The 17,843-nt window shown below is 45.3% G+C and overlaps 1 protein-coding gene across 7 annotated transcripts in view; it reads left to right on the top strand.

Moving 5' to 3' along the window:
- Window positions 1-17,843, top strand: part of LOC124039574 (brefeldin A-inhibited guanine nucleotide-exchange protein 1-like) — an 83,409-nt gene that overhangs the window by 21,514 nt on the left and 44,052 nt on the right. For 5 of the 7 annotated variants that reach the window (XM_046355684.1, XM_046355683.1, XM_046355682.1 and 2 more), the window contains exons 2-7: window positions 8,664-8,694; window positions 11,866-12,019; window positions 12,242-12,388; window positions 13,277-13,456; window positions 14,086-14,139; window positions 17,164-17,578. In XM_046355684.1, the coding sequence (XP_046211640.1) occupies window positions 8,664-8,694; window positions 11,866-12,019; window positions 12,242-12,388; window positions 13,277-13,456; window positions 14,086-14,139; window positions 17,164-17,578 (981 nt within the window). The remainder of the gene's footprint in view (window positions 1-8,663; window positions 8,695-11,865; window positions 12,020-12,241; window positions 12,389-13,276; window positions 13,457-14,085; window positions 14,140-17,163; window positions 17,579-17,843) is intronic. The other 2 variants (XM_046355687.1, XM_046355685.1) reach the window with 1 other exon arrangement.

Below are 17,843 nucleotides of genomic sequence, written 5' to 3'. Positions count from 1 at the left end.
TTGGTGGGGAAGCATGCTAGAGTCAGTATTCTTTATGCCCTTTGATTAGACTCAAACCCAGAACACCCAAACACACTTAACACAAGGCCTGTCAAGGCCAGCTCTCAGCAGAACTACTACAGCAGACCAGAACACCGACAGTACAGGATGAATTGGATAATTATGACTTCTAATGTGTTGTTTATAGTGCTGCTGGGTAAATGTTGGGACTCTGTGACTTGTGGAAGAGATGGTAAATTATAGGGCAGAGAGACGGGCAAAAAAAGGTGAAGTTAGTCACATAACATTGACTGTATTCCTAACAGCATTGGGAGACAAAAGTGCTATCATGGTTCACTTGGTGAAAATGGGATTTAAATGAATAATATTGTGTGTGTGTGTCTCAGTCTCAGTCTCAGTCTCAGTTGAATGGTGTTATTTGGGAGGGATAGACACCAAATTGGGGATCCAGTTTCACATCAATAAAATCTTCCTGGGGTATCCAGGATATTACTCTGTCTATCTGTCTCACTAAGGGCGCTGGTTAACTCTTAGCGTTGCCATGGTTTCAGCACTCAACACAACTGGTGACAATTATTCATAAACACTACCTACACATTCAACTAATTACCTGATGTAGCTCACAGTGTAGATAACATACCCCAACGTTCCAATCTAACACTTTCTGTGTGCCTTGGTTTTAACAACTCAATATATGCCTAAAGGATTAGCCAATACAGGGCCGAAGTATGCCCAAGAGATTAGCCAATACAGGGCCGATGTATGCCCAAGAGATTAGCCAATACAGGGCCGAAGTATGCCCAAGAGATTAGCTAATACAGGGCCGAAGTATGCCCAAGAGATTAGCTAATACAGGGCCGAAGTATGCCCAAGAGATTAGCCAATACAGGGCCGAAGTATGCCCAAGAGATTAGCCAATACAGGGCCGAAGTATGCCCAAGAGATTAGCCAATACAGGGCCGAAGTATGCCCAAGAGATTAGCCAATACAGGGCCGAAGTATGCCTAAGAGATTAGCCAATACAGGGCCGAAGTATACCTACCTTTTTCTCCCCAATTTTGTGGCATCCAATTGTTGTCGTAGCTACTATCTTGTCTCATCGCTACAACTCCCGTACGGGCTCGGGAGAGACGAAGGTTGAAAATCATGCGTCCTCCGATACACAACCCAACCAGCCGTACTGCTTCTTAACACAGCGCGCATCCAACCCGGAAGCCAGCCGCACCAATGTGTCAGAGGAAACACCGTGCACCTGGCAACCTTGGTTAGCACGCACTGCGCCCGGCCCGCCATATGAGTCACTGGTGCGCGATGAGACAAGGACATCCCTACCGACCAAGCCCTCCCTAACCTGGACGACGCTAGGCCAATTGTGCGTCGCCCCACGGACCTTCCGTTCGCAGCCGGTTACAACAGAGCCTGGGAACGAACCCAGGGACTCTGATGGCACAGCTGGCACTGCAGTACAGCGCCCTTAACCACTGCGCCACCCGGGAGGCCCATCACTACGTTCTTATGGCTCCTTACACTCTCTTGTATTTGAATCAGACTTTATGAAGCAGTAAAAAGCTATGCAGTGGACATGTTGTCTGAACAGTCAGAGTAGCACAGAGCCTCGGTTTCATCTTCACAACTCTCCCAGCCAGGACTGAGTTAACACTGCTATATTACAAAGGTCTTTCAGCAGACACCTGTGTTCTGATGTTGCTATGGGTGGTGACTGCGCAATCCATTCCTGGGGGTGTAAGTGCTGGGCTGGAACCAAAATGTGCACACTTGAATGAGAAACACTGGTTTGAAATAATACTACCCTGCTCTCTGTTTGTGTTTGGGATCTAGCCAAGGAAAGAATGCATCTAGGTTTGTGGGATTGGATGGCTGTGGGTAATATGTTTTGAGGCAGAACAAATCTGTATCTTGTCCATATAAAATATGTATGTGTCAGGCTCGAGCAGGTTATGGGCTATTCAGTGAGGTGCAGAGGTCAGATATATGGACGTCAGCTTGTCTTGATCCACACAAGAATGTGTTACGAGTTCAGCTGCTCTTGAACAGAACGTTATGGAACTCTTTCTCTCTCGCTCTCCTTCACCCATTCTCCCCCCTCACACTATCTCTCTCGCTCTCCTTCACCCCTTCTCCCCCCTCACACCCTCTCTCTCGCTCTCCTTCACCCCTTCTCTCCCCTCACACACTCTCTCTCTCTTCTCTCTTGCTCCTCTCTCTCTCTCTCTCTCTCTCTCTCTCTCTCTCTCTCTCTCTCTCTCTCTCCCCCTCACACACTCTCTCTCAAAAAGTTGTACGCAAGTATTAACACCATGGTAACACGCAGCCATCATACCGCTCAGGAAGGAGACGTGTTCTGTCTCCTAGAGATTAACGTACTTTGGTGCGAAAAGTGCAAATTAATCCCAGAACAACAGCAAAGGACCTTGTGAAGATGCTGGAAGAAACCGGTACAAAAGTATCTATATCCACAGTAAAACGAGTCCTATATCGACATAAAAGGCTGCTCAGCAAGGAAGACGCCACTGCTCCAAAACCGATTTGCAACTGCACATGGGGACAAAGATCGTACTTTTTGGAGAAATGTCCTCTGGTCTGATGAAACAAAAATAGAACTGGTTGGCCATTATGTCCATCATTATATTTGGAGGAAAACGGGGGAGGCTTGCAAGCCTGAAAAACACCATCCCAACCGTGAAGCACGGGGGTAGCAGCATCATGTTGTGGGGGTGCTTTGCTGCAAGAGGGACTGGTGCACTTCACAAAATAGATTTGTATTTTATCTAACGGGTAGCATCCCTAAGTCTAAATATTGCTGTTACATTGCACAACCTTCAATGTTATGTCATAATTATGTAAAAGTCTGGCAAATTAATTACGGTCTTTGTTAGGAAGAAATTGTAATGTGTCTGTGTGAAGCTGGTGAGATGAGTAAGGCGCAGGACAGCAGATGTAATGAAAGCAATTTTACTCAAATAATATGACACGTCGTAATAATACAAGGCCACAAATACGGACCGCAATACAATAAACAATTACTCACAAACAAACATGGGGGAACATGAGGGTTAAATAATGAACAAGTAATTGGGGAATTGAAAGCAGGTGTGTAAGACAAAACAAATGGAAAATAAAAAGTGGATCGGCGATGGCTAGAACGCCGGTGACGCCGAACGCCGCCCAAACAAGGAGAGGGACTGACTTCGGCGGAAGTTGTGACAGAAATGTTCGTAACGAGCCAGGCAGCCCAAACTGCTGCATATACCCTGACTCTGCTTGCACAAAACGCAAGAGAAGTGACACAATTTTTCTAGTTTAAAGAAATTCATGTTAGCAAGAAATATTAACTAAATATGCAGGTTTACAAAAATATACTTGTGTATTGATTTTAAGAAAGGCATTGATGTTTATGGTTAGGTACACGTTGGTGCAACAGTGTTTTTTTAGCAAATGTGCTTGTTAAATCATCACCCGTTTGGCGAAGTAGGCTGTGATTCGATGATAAATTAACAGGCACCGCATTGATTATATACAACACAGGACAAGCTAGATAAGCTAGCAATATCATCAACCATGTGCAGTTAACTAGTAATTATGTTAAGATTGATGTTTTTTTTGTTTTATAAGATAAGTTTAGTGCTAGCTAACAACTTACCTTGGCTCCTTGCTGCACTCACATAACATCTCCTCGTGGAGTGCAATGTAATTGTCTTTAATCGGCATCCAAAAATGTAGATTACAGATTGTTATGAAAACATGAAATCGGCCCTAATTAATCTGCAATGCCGATTAATCGGTCAACCTCTAATTGTTTTTGTGATTCACCATAGTGAAGACGTAAGCTTAGGTTTTCTGGGTCTCTATATTTTTGGTTGGATAAGTTTCTCAATTTCTTTTAGGTTTTTACATTCTTCATCAAAATATTTGTTATTGTTGTTCATTTTCTTAGGTTGTCTGCTTGAAATGTTACAATTTGATAGGAAAGCTGAGAGGTCAAATATACTGTTTAGGTTTTCTACTGCCAAGTTTACCCCTTCACTATTACAGTGAAACCTTTTGTACAGGAAGTTGTCTAAAAGGGATTGACTTTGTTGTTGCCTAATAGTGTTTTGGTAGGTTCCCACACTACTTTCCTTCCATCTATAGCAGCTCTTAATATTATTCAGTTCCTTTGGCTTTGATGCGTCATGATTTGAGTATTGCTCTGTCTGCAGACAGACTGGTGTAGCCTGACATGTCTTCAGATCAGTGCAGATCAAGGCAGCAGCCCTCTGTACAGACAGACTGGTGTAGCCTGACATGTCTTCAGATCAGTGCAGATCAAGGCAGCAGCCCTCTATACAGACAGACTGGTGTAGCCTGACATGTCTTCAGATCAGTGCAGATCAGGGCAGCAGCCCTCTGTACAGACAGACTGGTGTTTTCAGATCTGTTCTACAGGGACACAAAGAAGATTCATAGAGCCATGCTCTAGCATATATGCTTGTTCATATACAGTGCCTTTTGAATAGTATTCAGACCCCTTGACTTTTTCTACGTTATGTTACAGCCTAATTCTAAAATTGATTTAAAGAAAATGTTACTCATTATTCTACATACAATATCCCATAATGACAAAACAGGTTTTTAGAAATTTTAGCAAAAATAAATTACAATAAAAAATGAAATATCACATTTACATAAGTATTCAGACCCTTTACTCAGTACTTCGTTGAACACTTTTGGCAGTGATTACAGCCTTGAGTCTTCTTGGATATGACGCTACAAGCTTGGCACACCTGTATTTGGGATCCTCTCAAGCTCTGTCGGGTTGGATGGGGAGCATTGCTGCACAGATATTTTCAGGTCTCTCAATAGATGTTCGATCAGGTTCAATACCGGGCTCTGGCTGGGCCAGTCAAGGACATTCAGATACTTGTCCCGAAGCCACTCCTGCCTTGTCTTGGCTGTGGGCTTAGGGTCGTTGTCCTGTTGGAAAGTGAAACATCACACCAATCTGAGGTCCTGAGCACTTTAGAGCAGGTTTCATCAAGGATCTCTCTTTACTTTGCTCCGTTCATCTTTTGCTCGATCCTGACAAGTCTCCCAGTCCCTGCTGCTGATAAACAGCCCCACAGCATGATGCTGCCTCCACCATGCTTCACTGTAGAGATGGTGCCAGGTTTCCTCCAGATGTGACACTTGGCATTCAGGCCAAAGAGTTCAATCTTGGTTTCATCAGACCAGAGAATCTTGTTTCCCATGGTCTGAGTCTTTATGTGCCTTTTGGCAAACTCCAATTGGGCTGTCATGTGCCTTTTACTGAGGAGGGGCTTCCGTCTGGCCACTCTACCATAAAGACCTGATTGGTGGAGTGCTGCAGAGATGGTTGTCCTTCTAGAAGGTTCTCCCATCTCCACAGAGGAACTCTGGAGTTCTGTCAGAGTGACCATTGGGTTCTTGGTCACCTCCCTGACCAATGCCCTTCTCCCCTGATTGCTCAGTTTGGCTAGGTGGCCAGCTCTAGGAAGAGTCGTGGAGGTTCCAAACTTCTTCCATTTAAGAATGGAGGCCACTGTATTCTTGGGGACCTTCAATGCTGCAGATATTTTGTGGTACCCTTCCTCAGATCTGTGCCTCAACACAATCCTGTCTCTGAGCTCTACGGACAATTCCTTTAACCTCATGGCTTGGTTTTTGCTCTGACATGCACTGTCAACTGTGTGATCTTATATAGACCGGTGTGTGTCTTTCCAAATCATGTCCAATCAATTGAATCACGGGTGGACTCCATACAAGTTGTAGAGACATCTGAAGGATAATCAATGGAAACAGGATGCACCTGAGCTCAATTTTGAGTCTCATAGCAAAGGGTCTGAATACTTATGTAAATTAAGTATTTTATTATTTTTATTTTTTGGAAACATTTTTAGAAATCTGTTTTCACTTTGTCATGATGGGATATGGTGTTGTAACGGCGTTCGTCTGTTGAAAGAAGAGAGTCGGACCGAAATGCAGCGTGTTGGTTACTCATGACTTTAATGAATAAAAATGCGGTACATGAAATAACTGAAAGACGAAAAACAACAAACGGAACGTGAACCTATTACAGCCTATCTGGTGAAACTACACAAAGACAGGAACAATCACCCACGAAATACAAAGCGAAACTATGGCTCCCTAAATACGGTTCCCAATCAGAGACAACGATAAGCACCTGACTCTGATTGAGAATCGCCTCAGGCAGCCAAGCCTAACAACACCCCTAATCAGCCGCGATCCCAAATAATACAAACCCCAATACGAAAACAACATATAAACCCATGTCATACCCTGGCCTACCCAAACATATAACAAAAACACAAAATACAATGACCAAGGCGTGACCGGTGTGTAGATTGCTGAGGAAACGGTGTTTATTTCATACATTTTAGAATATGGCTGTAACATAACAATAGTTGGAGAAAATCAAGGGATCTGAATACCTTCCGGTATGTAAATTGATTTTAAAAGGAAATATAAATAATGATTTAATAACTGAATAATGATTTAATGACTCTGCATGTGATTTAAAAGCCCTTGTTATCGGCTTCTGTTATTCTGCTCGTACTAGACTGTAAAGTGGCCCTGAAACCACACCTGATTAAATGGCATGTACTGTAGCACACTAACTTGACCCTCAAGGAGATTTTGAATAAAAAATTTGCCTCGTAAGCAATATCAATAATTGAGCTGTCACTATTTTAGTGGCCTTTGTTAATAATAAGAGGTTAGTATTCTTTGGAGGGCTCTGATGAGTGTTGCTATACTGTATGTTTTAAGCACTTCCTAGACTCCCCCTGAATCAGTGTTGAGAGAGCTCAAATCCACATTCACTCAGTGCATAGCAGAGTGAATTGTGCCACAGCACAGTGGCACAACACCCAGACTCCTCTCGGTGAGGGCATGTCTAGAACTGTCACAATGACTGGGTGTGTTGGAGTGTGGAATGTCTACCCAACACCAAAACACAAGAGGGTGTATTGTAAAACACACTCACATACTCATTGCAGGCCACCTTCTTAATGAGTTTGTTTGCATGCACACGCAAGTGTGTGTATCCCAGCGCTCTTAACCACTAGGCTACCTGCCATCTTAAGAGGTTCTTATCCACATCCTGGTGTGTCCCACAGAATTAATCAACACTTCACTGTGACTCCCCAGACATTTACAAGGAGCCGTGGACGAGAGAGAAGCTAGATAATCAGCTAAATGCACTATTCATTAATAAGCAGGCTCCCTACCTCACTATTCATTAATAAGCAGGCTCCCTACCTCACTATTCATTAATAAGCAGGCTCCCTACCTCACTATTCATTAATAAGCAGGCTCCCTACCTCACTATTCATTAATAAGCAGGCTCCCTACCTCACTATTCATTAATAAGCAGGCTCCCTACCTCACTATTCATTAATAAGCAGGCTCCCTACCTCACTATTCATTAATAAGCAGGCTCCCTACCTCACTATTCATTAATAAGCAGGCTCCCTACCTCACTATTCATTAATAAGCAGGCTCCCTACCTCACTATTCATTAATAAGCAGGCTCCCATTAATAAACAGGCTCCCTACCTCACTTCATTAATAAGCAGGCTCCCTACCTCACTATTCATTAATAAGCAGGCTCCCTACCTCACTATTCATTAATAAGCAGGCTCCCTACCTCACTATTCATTAATAAGCAGGCTCCCTACCTCACTATTCATTAATAAGCAGGCTCCCTACCTCACTATTCATTAATAAGCAGGCTCCCTACCTCACTATTCATTAATAAGCAGGCTCCCTACCTCACTATTCATTAATAAGCAGGCTCCCTACCTCACTATTCATTAATAAGCAGGCTCCCTACCTCACTATTCATTAATAAGCAGGCTCCCTACCTCACTATTCATTAATAAGCAGGCTCCCTACCTCACTATTCATTAATAAGCAGGCTCCCTACCTCACTATTCATTAATAAGCAGGCTCCCTACCTCACTATTCATTAATAAGCAGGCTCCCTACCTCACTATTCATTAATAAGCAGGCTCCCTACCTCACTATTCATTAATAAGCAGGCTCCCTACCTCACTATTCATTAATAAGCAGGCTCCCTACATTAATAAGCTCACTCATTCATTAATAAGCAGGCTCCCTACCTCACTATTCATTAATAAGCAGGCTCCCTACCTCACTATTCATTAATAAGCAGGCTCCCTACCTCACTATTCATTAATAAGCAGGCTCCCTACCTCACTATTCATTAATAAGCAGGCTCCCTACCTCACTATTCATTAATAAGCAGGCTCCCTACCATTAATAAGCACTATTCATTAATAAGCAGGCTCCCTACCTCACTATTCATTAATAAGCAGGCTCCCTACCTCACTATTCATTAATAAGCAGGCTCCCTACCTCACTATTCATTAATAAGCAGGCTCCCTATCTCACTATTCATTAATAAGCAGGCTCCCTACCTCACTATTCATTAATAAGCAGGCTCCCTATCTCACTATTCATTACTGCTGTCAGTGCCTGCTATCTGCTATTCCCAATGATATCATTAGTTTAGTAAAATAGAGCAGAATTGACCCTTCCCTTTGACTGTTACATCAATGTTTCTAACAGTTTCTCCCTCCCTCTCTTTCTCTCTGTTTCAGAGGAAATAAAGGAAGAGTCTGAAAAATTAAGGTATGTTTGTTTTAATTCTGTTCAGGAAAACATCCGGGTTAATTTACGTGATTTACTGAATGTCTCTGCCTGTACAGTTCTTGTACATTTGAACGCTTGTTTTGAAAGCAAACCTCGCCTTAGCGTGCCCTTGAGTATAAAGTGTGTGTGTGTGTCCTCCAGTGTGTTTATTTGTCTCTCCAGCTGGTCTACTTCTAAAAGCCCTTCTCCCTGTCATTAATGGCTTTTTTCATGGACCCCTGTCTAGTGCCCAGCTCTAACCTGTGTGTGTGTGTGTGTGTGTGTGTGTGTGTGTGTGTGTGTGTGTGTGTGTGTGTGTGTGTGTGTGTGTGTGTGTGTGTGTGTGTGTGTGTGTGTGTGTGTGTGTGTGTGTGTGTGTGTGTGTGTTAGAGGGAGAGAGAGAAATGGAAAGAAAGAAAAGCTGGCTTTCACCTGGGTGTGTATGTGGAGCTTTTCTGCCCGGTAACTGGGTCTGAGGAATGAAATGTACCATGAGTACCAGTCCTTTCCTCCTCCTCTTTCTCTCCCTCCATTTCCCATCTCTGTATCTCTCCCCCTCGAGAGACCCACAGCAGAACTGGATGATCAGGGCTGGATCACAATGTTCCAGCTAGGCTAGCTCTGCCAAAATGAGACCCCTGGGGTCGGCTAGGGGAGCTAGGCTGGGGGTGGGTAAGGAGAGGTGGGCTGAGGGGGTGGGTAGAGGAGCTAAGCTGGGGGTGGGTAGAGGAGTTAGGCTGAGGGGTGGGTAGAGGAGCTAGGCTGGGGGTGGGTAGAGGAGCTAGGCTGAGGGAGTGGGTAGAGGAGCTAGGATGTGGGGTGGGTAGAGGAGCTAGGCTGTGGGGGTGGATAGAGGAGCTAAGCTGGGGGTGGGTAAGGAGAGGTGGGCTGAGGGGGTGGGTAGAGGAGCTAAGCTGGGGGGGTGGGTAGAGGAGCTAGGCTGTGGGGGTGGATAGAGGAGCTAGGCTGTGGGGGTGGATAGAGGAGCTAGGCTGTGGGGGTGGATAGAGGAGCTAGGCTGTGGGGGTGGATAGAGGAGCTAGGCTGTGGGGGTGGGTAGAGGAGCTAGGCTGAGGAGCTAGGCTGTGGGGGTGGGTAGAGGAGCTAGGCTGTGGGGGTGGGTAGAGGAGCTAGGCTGTGGGGGTGGATAGAGGAGCTAGGCTGTGGGGGTGGATAGAGGAGCTAGGCTGTGGGGGTGGATAGAGGAGCTAGGCTGAGGGAGGTGGGCTAGGTGGGAGGGCCGATTCACTGGATCGTACAGACACTGTATCTAAGCTTCCTCCCACAGATGACCTGCCCAAATGGGCTCATTTTTGGTGGGGGAGGAGGAGGATGTAGGGAGTCCATATACAGACACCTAACCTTTCACTAAGGTGCCCTGCCCTCCAGGTTTCAGAAAAGTAATAAGAAACACTCCTAACATCACTAATCCCCAAGGATCTTTTGTACGCAAAAAAATGTACGCAAAAAATTGTCAAAAATGTTAAGCCCAAAAGCAATGGTAGCTAAATATATTGTTAGCTTTCTCTCGTCTGGCTAAACCTACATTTATGTAAATTATGAACATGATCAGGTAAATCCTGTATGTTGCTTATTAGAGGGGAGAATGCATGCTGAACAAGGAGGATCTCAAGGACTCATGACTCAGACCCATGCGTATAATTAGCATAAGTAGAATGGACATTACCATTCACAACAACATCTGGAGGCTTTATTGTTTGTTATATTTGAAATGCTCAATCATGCTTATCATATCATCTTTCAGAATTCTGTATGCTTTCTCTTCTCTTCCTTATCCACCTCTTTCTCTCGCTCTCACTTTCTCGTTCTCTCCCGCACTCTCTCTCACTCTTTCTCTCCTGCTCTCTCTCTCGTGTACCACTGCACTCTGCGAGGTTATCCCTCTAAAGAAGCTGAAGTCATCCCTTTCTCTCTGCCAAGACAAACACAGCCCTTCCCTTCTCTCTCTCCCCCTCTGTCTTCTTCTCTCATGTCCTCCATCCTAGGATCAGAGCTCAGTGCAGTCTGGGTGTGGTTGTTCTGCTGAATAATATTTTAGCCAAAAGCCAAGGACACCTGGTTTAGATCTATAATATTTTAGCCCTCAGCCTCCCGAATGACGCAGGGGTCTAAGGCACTGCATCTCAATGCTAGAGGCGTCACAACAGACCCTGGTTCGTTCCCGGGCTGTATCACAACTGGCCGTGATCGGGAGTCCCATAGGGCGGTTCACAATTGGCCCAGCGGCGTCCGGGTTAGGAGAGGGTTTGGCCGGGGTAGGCCATCATTGTAAAATAAGAATATGTTCTTAACTGACTTGCCTAGTTTAAAAAATAAATAAACAGCCAAGGACCCCTGGTTTAGATGTGTAATATTTTAGCCCACAGCCAAGGACCCCTGGTTTAGATGTGTAATATTTTAGCCCACAGCCAAGGACCCCTGGTTTAGATGTGTAATATTTTAGCCCACAGCCAAGGACCCCTGGTTTAGATGTGTAATATTTTAGCCCACAGCCAAGGACCCCTGGTTTAGATGTGTAATATTCTAGCCCACAGCCAAGGACCCCTGGTTTAGATGTGTAATATTTTAACCCACAGCCAAGGACCCCTGGTTTAGATGTGTAATATTCTAGATATGTAATATTCCCACAGCCAAGGACCCCAGCCAAGGACCCCTGGTTTAGATGTGTAATATTCTAGCCCACAGCCAAGGACCCCTGGTTTAGATGTGTAATATTCTAGCCCACAGCCAAGGACCCCTGGTTTAGATCTGGGATCCATAAAGACAGACAACACTTACAAATATGTCTTTTTCCTTGGTTTTATTCCTTAGCAACAGTCACAAGGATGCAATTTTGTCCACAAAGGCTTTTGACAGCATAAAGACAGTCAACAGAGTCGGAGCTGAGAGCATTATTATCAAGTGTATGACACCATGGAACTCTCATACTTTGCAGTTGTGTTTCTTTGTAAAAGTTAGCTGCTTACAGTGTATTAAATTGAGCTGCATACAGCACATGTATGAATACGTAAACAGTACACTGTTAGTAGTCTGTGCATGCTAGAATAAATGTTGGTTTAAATCTAGGTTATATTTTTATCATGCTTTGAGTAGAGGACAGACTAGGTTGTATGATCTTGGTTTGCTTTTCCCTTGGTCTCTTCTCTCCAGTCCTCCTCCAGACAGCAAATCAGATTCTAGCACTCTTCCGCCAATCAAATCAAAGACCAGCTTCGTCGAGGCCGACAAGTACTTCCTGCCGTTTGAGTTGGCATGTCAGTCCAAATGTCCCCGCATCGTCATCACCTCACTAGACTGTTTACAGGTCAGTGGCAGAGGAGGTCAGGACGTGAGGTCAGGACGTGACCCCTGTTTGTCTATGCTACAGGATTCTATTCATTGGCGGTTCTCCTCCATTAATGATATGTCTTTATTGCTTCGTTCATACATAGTACAGTTCATGTGTATATGGGGTGTTTCTGAATAGGATTCAGGAATTGTGGTTTTCTGACTGTCTTCCTCTGTGTGTTTTGGGTGTGTCTTGTAGAAGCTGATAGCGTACGGCCACCTGACAGGCAGCGGTCCAGACAGCGCGGCCCCGGGCAAGAAGCTCATCGACAGAATCATCGAGACCATCTGCGGCTGCTTCCAGGGACCACAGACAGATGAGGGGGTGCAGCTACAGATCATTAAGGTCGGCTACTGCAGGTCTATGGTCTCTCTGCTGGGAACTGGGTGTGTTTTGGATACTGTGTCCTGCTATTGTTGGTTTCTGGGCTTTCCCACATGGGGGTTATTTGGAATCGCGATTAGTGTTATATATCTGTATAGTGAGTCTATCTGTGTGTTACGTTCACCTGTAGACAGAAGGGTAGTGGTTAAAGGAAGTGCACTAAGCAGTGGTTGAGGGAGGTGTACAGATCTACTATCTTAATTTGATCACTATGTTGTCACAGAGAATTTCTTGCGTAGCAGGAAATGAAAATTGCAGTGTATTCAAGGTTTAACAAGTATTCTAAAGTTTGTAATTTCCAATTTAAAGTTTCAGAATTGATTTGCCTTAGCAGAAAATGTATCAAATGTCCATTAATTTTAGTCTACATAATAATTCACATTTCCTGTTGCTGCAAGATGACTTTCCTGCTGTGAGAAGGGTCATATTAAGACTGCTAAGAAGTGATTGACTGACAGTAAGTGCTGTGAGTCAGAGGGCCTGATGTCTTGCAGGAGCAGTGTTGTTTCCTAGTACAGTACTCCTTGCTGTGAAACACCAGCCCAAATCTCAGCCTCTATCCTTAATCTGCTGTCAGCTCAGTTTGGCTCATCTCAGCGCAGCTTGGCTCAGCTCAGCTCGGCCCAGTATAGCTGTGTTTGTGTTGTTCCTGCTGGGATGAGGGGGGTCAGAGATGTGAGATGCAGAGGACTGTAGCTCTGTTTGTAATCTATTCATCGTGTCTTTCACACAAATCATTAATGCTATGAGTAGCCATGAAAGACCTTGATAAACTATGAATGAATGAATCTTTCTCCCTCTCCCCTTCTCTCCCTCTTTCCCTCTCTCCCGCCCCCCACCCCCCACCAGGCCCTGTTGACGGCGGTGACCTCCCAGCACATAGAGATTCACGAGGGCACGGTGCTGCAGGCGGTCAGGACCTGCTACAACATCTACCTAGCCAGCAAGAACCTCATCAACCAGACCACAGCCAAGGCCACACTCACTCAGATGCTCAACGTCATCTTCGCCCGCATGGAGAACCAGGCAGTAAGTCCCGCTCTGAGACGCATGCTAAGGTCCCTGTGTCCACACTAACAAAAGCACTTAGAATGCCACTTAGAATGCATGATGTGAAATAGATGGCTTCATTTGAAGTGGTGTGTTAGTGTGGATATTGAAACAGGGCTACAGACTGATAGATACTGTACTGAGGGAAGAGGGAAGAGACAGACACACACAGAGGGAAAGAGAGGGTAACTCTTTATTTGAGCACTTCAAATCAAAATATGTTTTGTCACATGCTTGGTAAACACTAACAGTGAAATGGTTACTTACGGGCCCTTCCCAACAATGCAGAGAGAAAAATATATAAATAATTCCGTCCTAACGCATGGGTTACGCGGTCATAATCATGACATAGAAGATGAATACGGTGGCGTAAGGGTTTATGTGTCAGGCTACAGCTAGGCCAAACATGGCTAGCTTGACAGCTACATAACCAATCTAAGTTGATATAACCTGACTGACTTTTCTAACTTCCATCATGCTGATGACAGTATAACATCCACTTTCTGACCAGAGGTTCAAGTAAGGTGTGAAGCTTTGCTCTAATCATCTTGCTCTAATATCATCTTTTTATTTTCTGATTGACACTTCTCCCCCCTACGGACACATAGCTTACAAATCACAAGATATCTTGGTCTCTGGCTTCCAGAAAACGTGACCGCCAGGTAAAGCCAACAGGACTGCCTTGACCTGCATGATCTGAACTCTGAACTCTGCTCATTCGGCTCCTTCCGTCCATCTATCCGTCCATCTATCTATCGCTTTCTCCTCCTCTGTTCCAGCTATGGGGCAGATGTGCATTGTGGTTGCGCTGTGCTTGCTGTGGCTTCAGTTCTGTTGCCTGCAAATCATAATCTTTTCTTCAGCACCGATTTCCATTTTATTTTGTATTCACTCACCTGTGTGTGTGTGTGCGTGTGCGTGCGTGCGTGCGTGCGTGTGTGCGTGCGTGCGTGCGTGCGTGCGTGCGCTCATACCAGACGACAGAGCCTTTCAACTGGTTTTCTGTTTGCATTGTGTGTGTTTTGGCTTAACCCTCTTGATTAAGAAATAGAGACACACACGTCCCATCCTCAGAAGTGATATGGAGCGTATTGTGTGGTGTTTTCATTGCAGGGCTCAGTGGGTTAATATAGCTGGCAGAATCTGAAGTGACATTTCTGTAATCAGCTTCATGTGCTCTACCTCTCCCCTGGTTCTGCATCTCACTGCGTTTGTCTAGGGTTTTTACCCTCCTAGTAATTCGATGTTGATAGTTTCATTCATCCCTTTTAAATAGAGCGCCGTATCATTGAATTTGAGAGTTGATAGAATTGAATGGTAAATGTAATGTCATCATTATAGTAGAGAGAGCAGTAGTGTTGACACTGGCTTTTAGAGCAAGACAGTTTGAGAGCAGCCTTTCAGGTAAACAAATGGAGAGGCACCTCCATTTCTCTCTCTCTCTCTCTCTCTCTCTCTCTCTCTCTCTCTCTCTCTCTCTCTCTCTCTCTCTCTCTCTCTCTCTCTCTCTCTCTCTCTCTCTCTCTCTCTCTGTCTCTCTCTCTCTGTGTGTGTCTAGCATCTAGCTGCCACAGAGATAATGGTGCTACATGACTCTGCCATGTCTGATATGAGGAGTCTCTCTCCCACCTGGAGTTGGTCTGTGAGCTGCATACTAAAAACGTCTGGGTTTGTCAATGCCAGCACAACCTCTACTAATTTCCTTTCTTTATTTAACCTTTCTTTAGCCAGGAAAATGGTTGAGAGCAAATTATCTTACGTTAATAACCTAAAAATGCCCCATGTTGGCTGGATAGGAATAGGGGAAATGTCTATAGCCTGGTGTTAGAGAAGGTGTATCATTCATATGGGTATTTGCTTTCCATTCCTAACTGGTGTCTTTCCTCTGAATCATGTGTTCATCATCAGGGGGCTCAGTTTTTCAGTTATTTTAACATGATTTGTGCATCACACCACTACACATGAAGCACCCCTACTACACATGCAGTACCCCTACTACACATGCAGCACCCCTACTACACATGCAGTACCCCTACTACACATGCAGTACCCCTACTACACATGCAGTACCCCTACGACACATGCAGTACCCCTACGACACATGCAGTACCCCTACTACACATGCATTACCCCTACGACACATGCAGTACCCCTACTACACATGCAGTACCCCTATGACACATGCAGTACCCCTACTACACATGCAGTACCCCTACGACACATGCAGTACCCCTACGACACATGCAGTACCCCTACGACACATGCAGTACCCCTACGACACATGCAGTACCCCTACCCCTACACACATGCAGTACCCCTACTACACATGCAGTACCCCTACTACACATGCAGTACCCCTACGACACATGCAGTACCCCTACGACACATGCAGTACCCCTACGACACATGCAGTACCCCTACGACACATGCAGTACCCCTACGACACATGCAGTACCCCTACGACACATGCAGTACCCCTACGACACATGCAGTACCCCTACGACACATGCAGTACCCCTACGACACATGCAGTACCCCTACGACACATGCAGTACCCCTACGCAGTACACATGCAGTACCCCTACGACACATGCAGTACCCCTACGACACATGCAGTACCCCTACGACACATGCAGTACCCCTACGACACATGCAGTACCCCTACGACACATGCAGTACCCCTACGACACATGCAGTACCCCTACGACACATGCAGTACCCCTACTGCACATGCAGTACCCCTACTGCACATGCAGTACCCCTACTGCACATGCAGCACCCCTACTGCACATGCAGTACCCCTACTACACATGCAGCACCCCTACTACACATGCAGCACCCCTACTACACATGCAGCACCCCTACTACACATGCAGCACCCCTACTACACATGCAGTACCCCTACTACACATGCAGTACCCCTACTACACATGCAGTACCCCTACTACACATGCAGCACCCCTACTACACATGCAGCACCCCTACTACACATGCAGCACCCCTACTGCACATGCAGCCTGATTGATAGCTTTGCTGAAATAATTAAGATTTTTCAGTGAAATACGTTATTTTCTTAGAATTGTGTATTCTCGTGCCACTGTATACTATAACAGAAATGTTTATGATGTGTATATTTATAGGTTCAAATGAGTGTACACACACATCAACATCAGTGATACATCAACCAGGAGAACATGCAGTATGAATGCATTTTAGACCAAAAATACTTTGCCTCCTTCTCTGCACTGAAATGGCCCAGTTTATATAAGCATGAAGGGATGCTTTGGCTCATACTTGTTTTGACAGCATGTCCTACCGTGACTGCTCATTCATAAACACATTTTAGACAGTCCTGATGTTAATATAGCCTTGCAGAATCTCAGTGTCCTGCTGTCTCCGCCTGGAAAACTGTGATTCCGAAGCTGTCATTTGTTGCTTCCTGATCTGACAATGGCTTTGGGGTCGGAAAAACCTTAGGGAACATTTGAGCACTTGTTCAGGCTTGTATTTGATTTAATGAGTTTGTGTACATTATGTTAACACGTTTCTCTGTATGTGCGACTGTGTGTGTGTGAATTTGGCTTTGTCTGTGTGTGTTTGGTTGTATGTGGCTACGCTGGGTTATACTCTGTCTTGGTCTTTGGATGTGTGTCTGTGTCTGTGTCCCATCCCCTTCCCCTCCCTAGCTCCAAGAGGCCAAGCAGATGGAGAGGGAGAAGCACCGGCAGCACTCTCCAGTCACCCAGCAACAGGAACAGGAACAAGACTCGCCCCAGCTCCAGCAGCACACCTATCCCACAGCCAAGGGCCCCCCTCGGGAGGCCAACGGCCCCACCACCCCCTCTACACCCACGCCCACCTCCACCCCCTCCACTCCCTCCACATCTATACCTGCCCCGGCCCCTAAGGGCAGCACGGCTGGGGCAGGGGACCCGCAAGAGGGCCAGGGGGCCACGGAGGAGAGCCAGGGGGCCACAGAGGAGGAGCAGGCATTGCAGGAGGAACCGGGGACGGTTTATGAGAGCACGAACCCAGAGAATGGCTCTGAGTTCAGCACAGCAGAGAACCACCAGACAGAGGCAGACCAGCCCACAGGGTTGGGTAGGTTACTTTCTAATTGTAATCCATTACAGTTACTAGTTATCTGTCCAAAATTGTAATCGGTTAATTAATTTTTGGATTACCAAAACTCAGTAACATAATCTGATTTATATTCAGTAACATTTTTGCCTTCTTCTAATACCTCTTAAGGGGAAAGTAATCTGAAAGTATGTTACCAATTGAACAACATCTATTGCAGGATAAATCAATGTTAAAGTTTACATAGCTGGCCATATATAGATGTTAAATTTTACTTTATGGGTTG

Source organism: Oncorhynchus gorbuscha, linkage group LG07, assembly GCF_021184085.1.
Source record: "Oncorhynchus gorbuscha isolate QuinsamMale2020 ecotype Even-year linkage group LG07, OgorEven_v1.0, whole genome shotgun sequence".
Taxonomy (NCBI): Eukaryota; Metazoa; Chordata; class Actinopteri; order Salmoniformes; family Salmonidae; genus Oncorhynchus; species Oncorhynchus gorbuscha.
The sequence above is the reverse complement of the archived record's forward strand: the minus strand, read 5'-3'. Positions and strand labels throughout refer to the sequence as shown.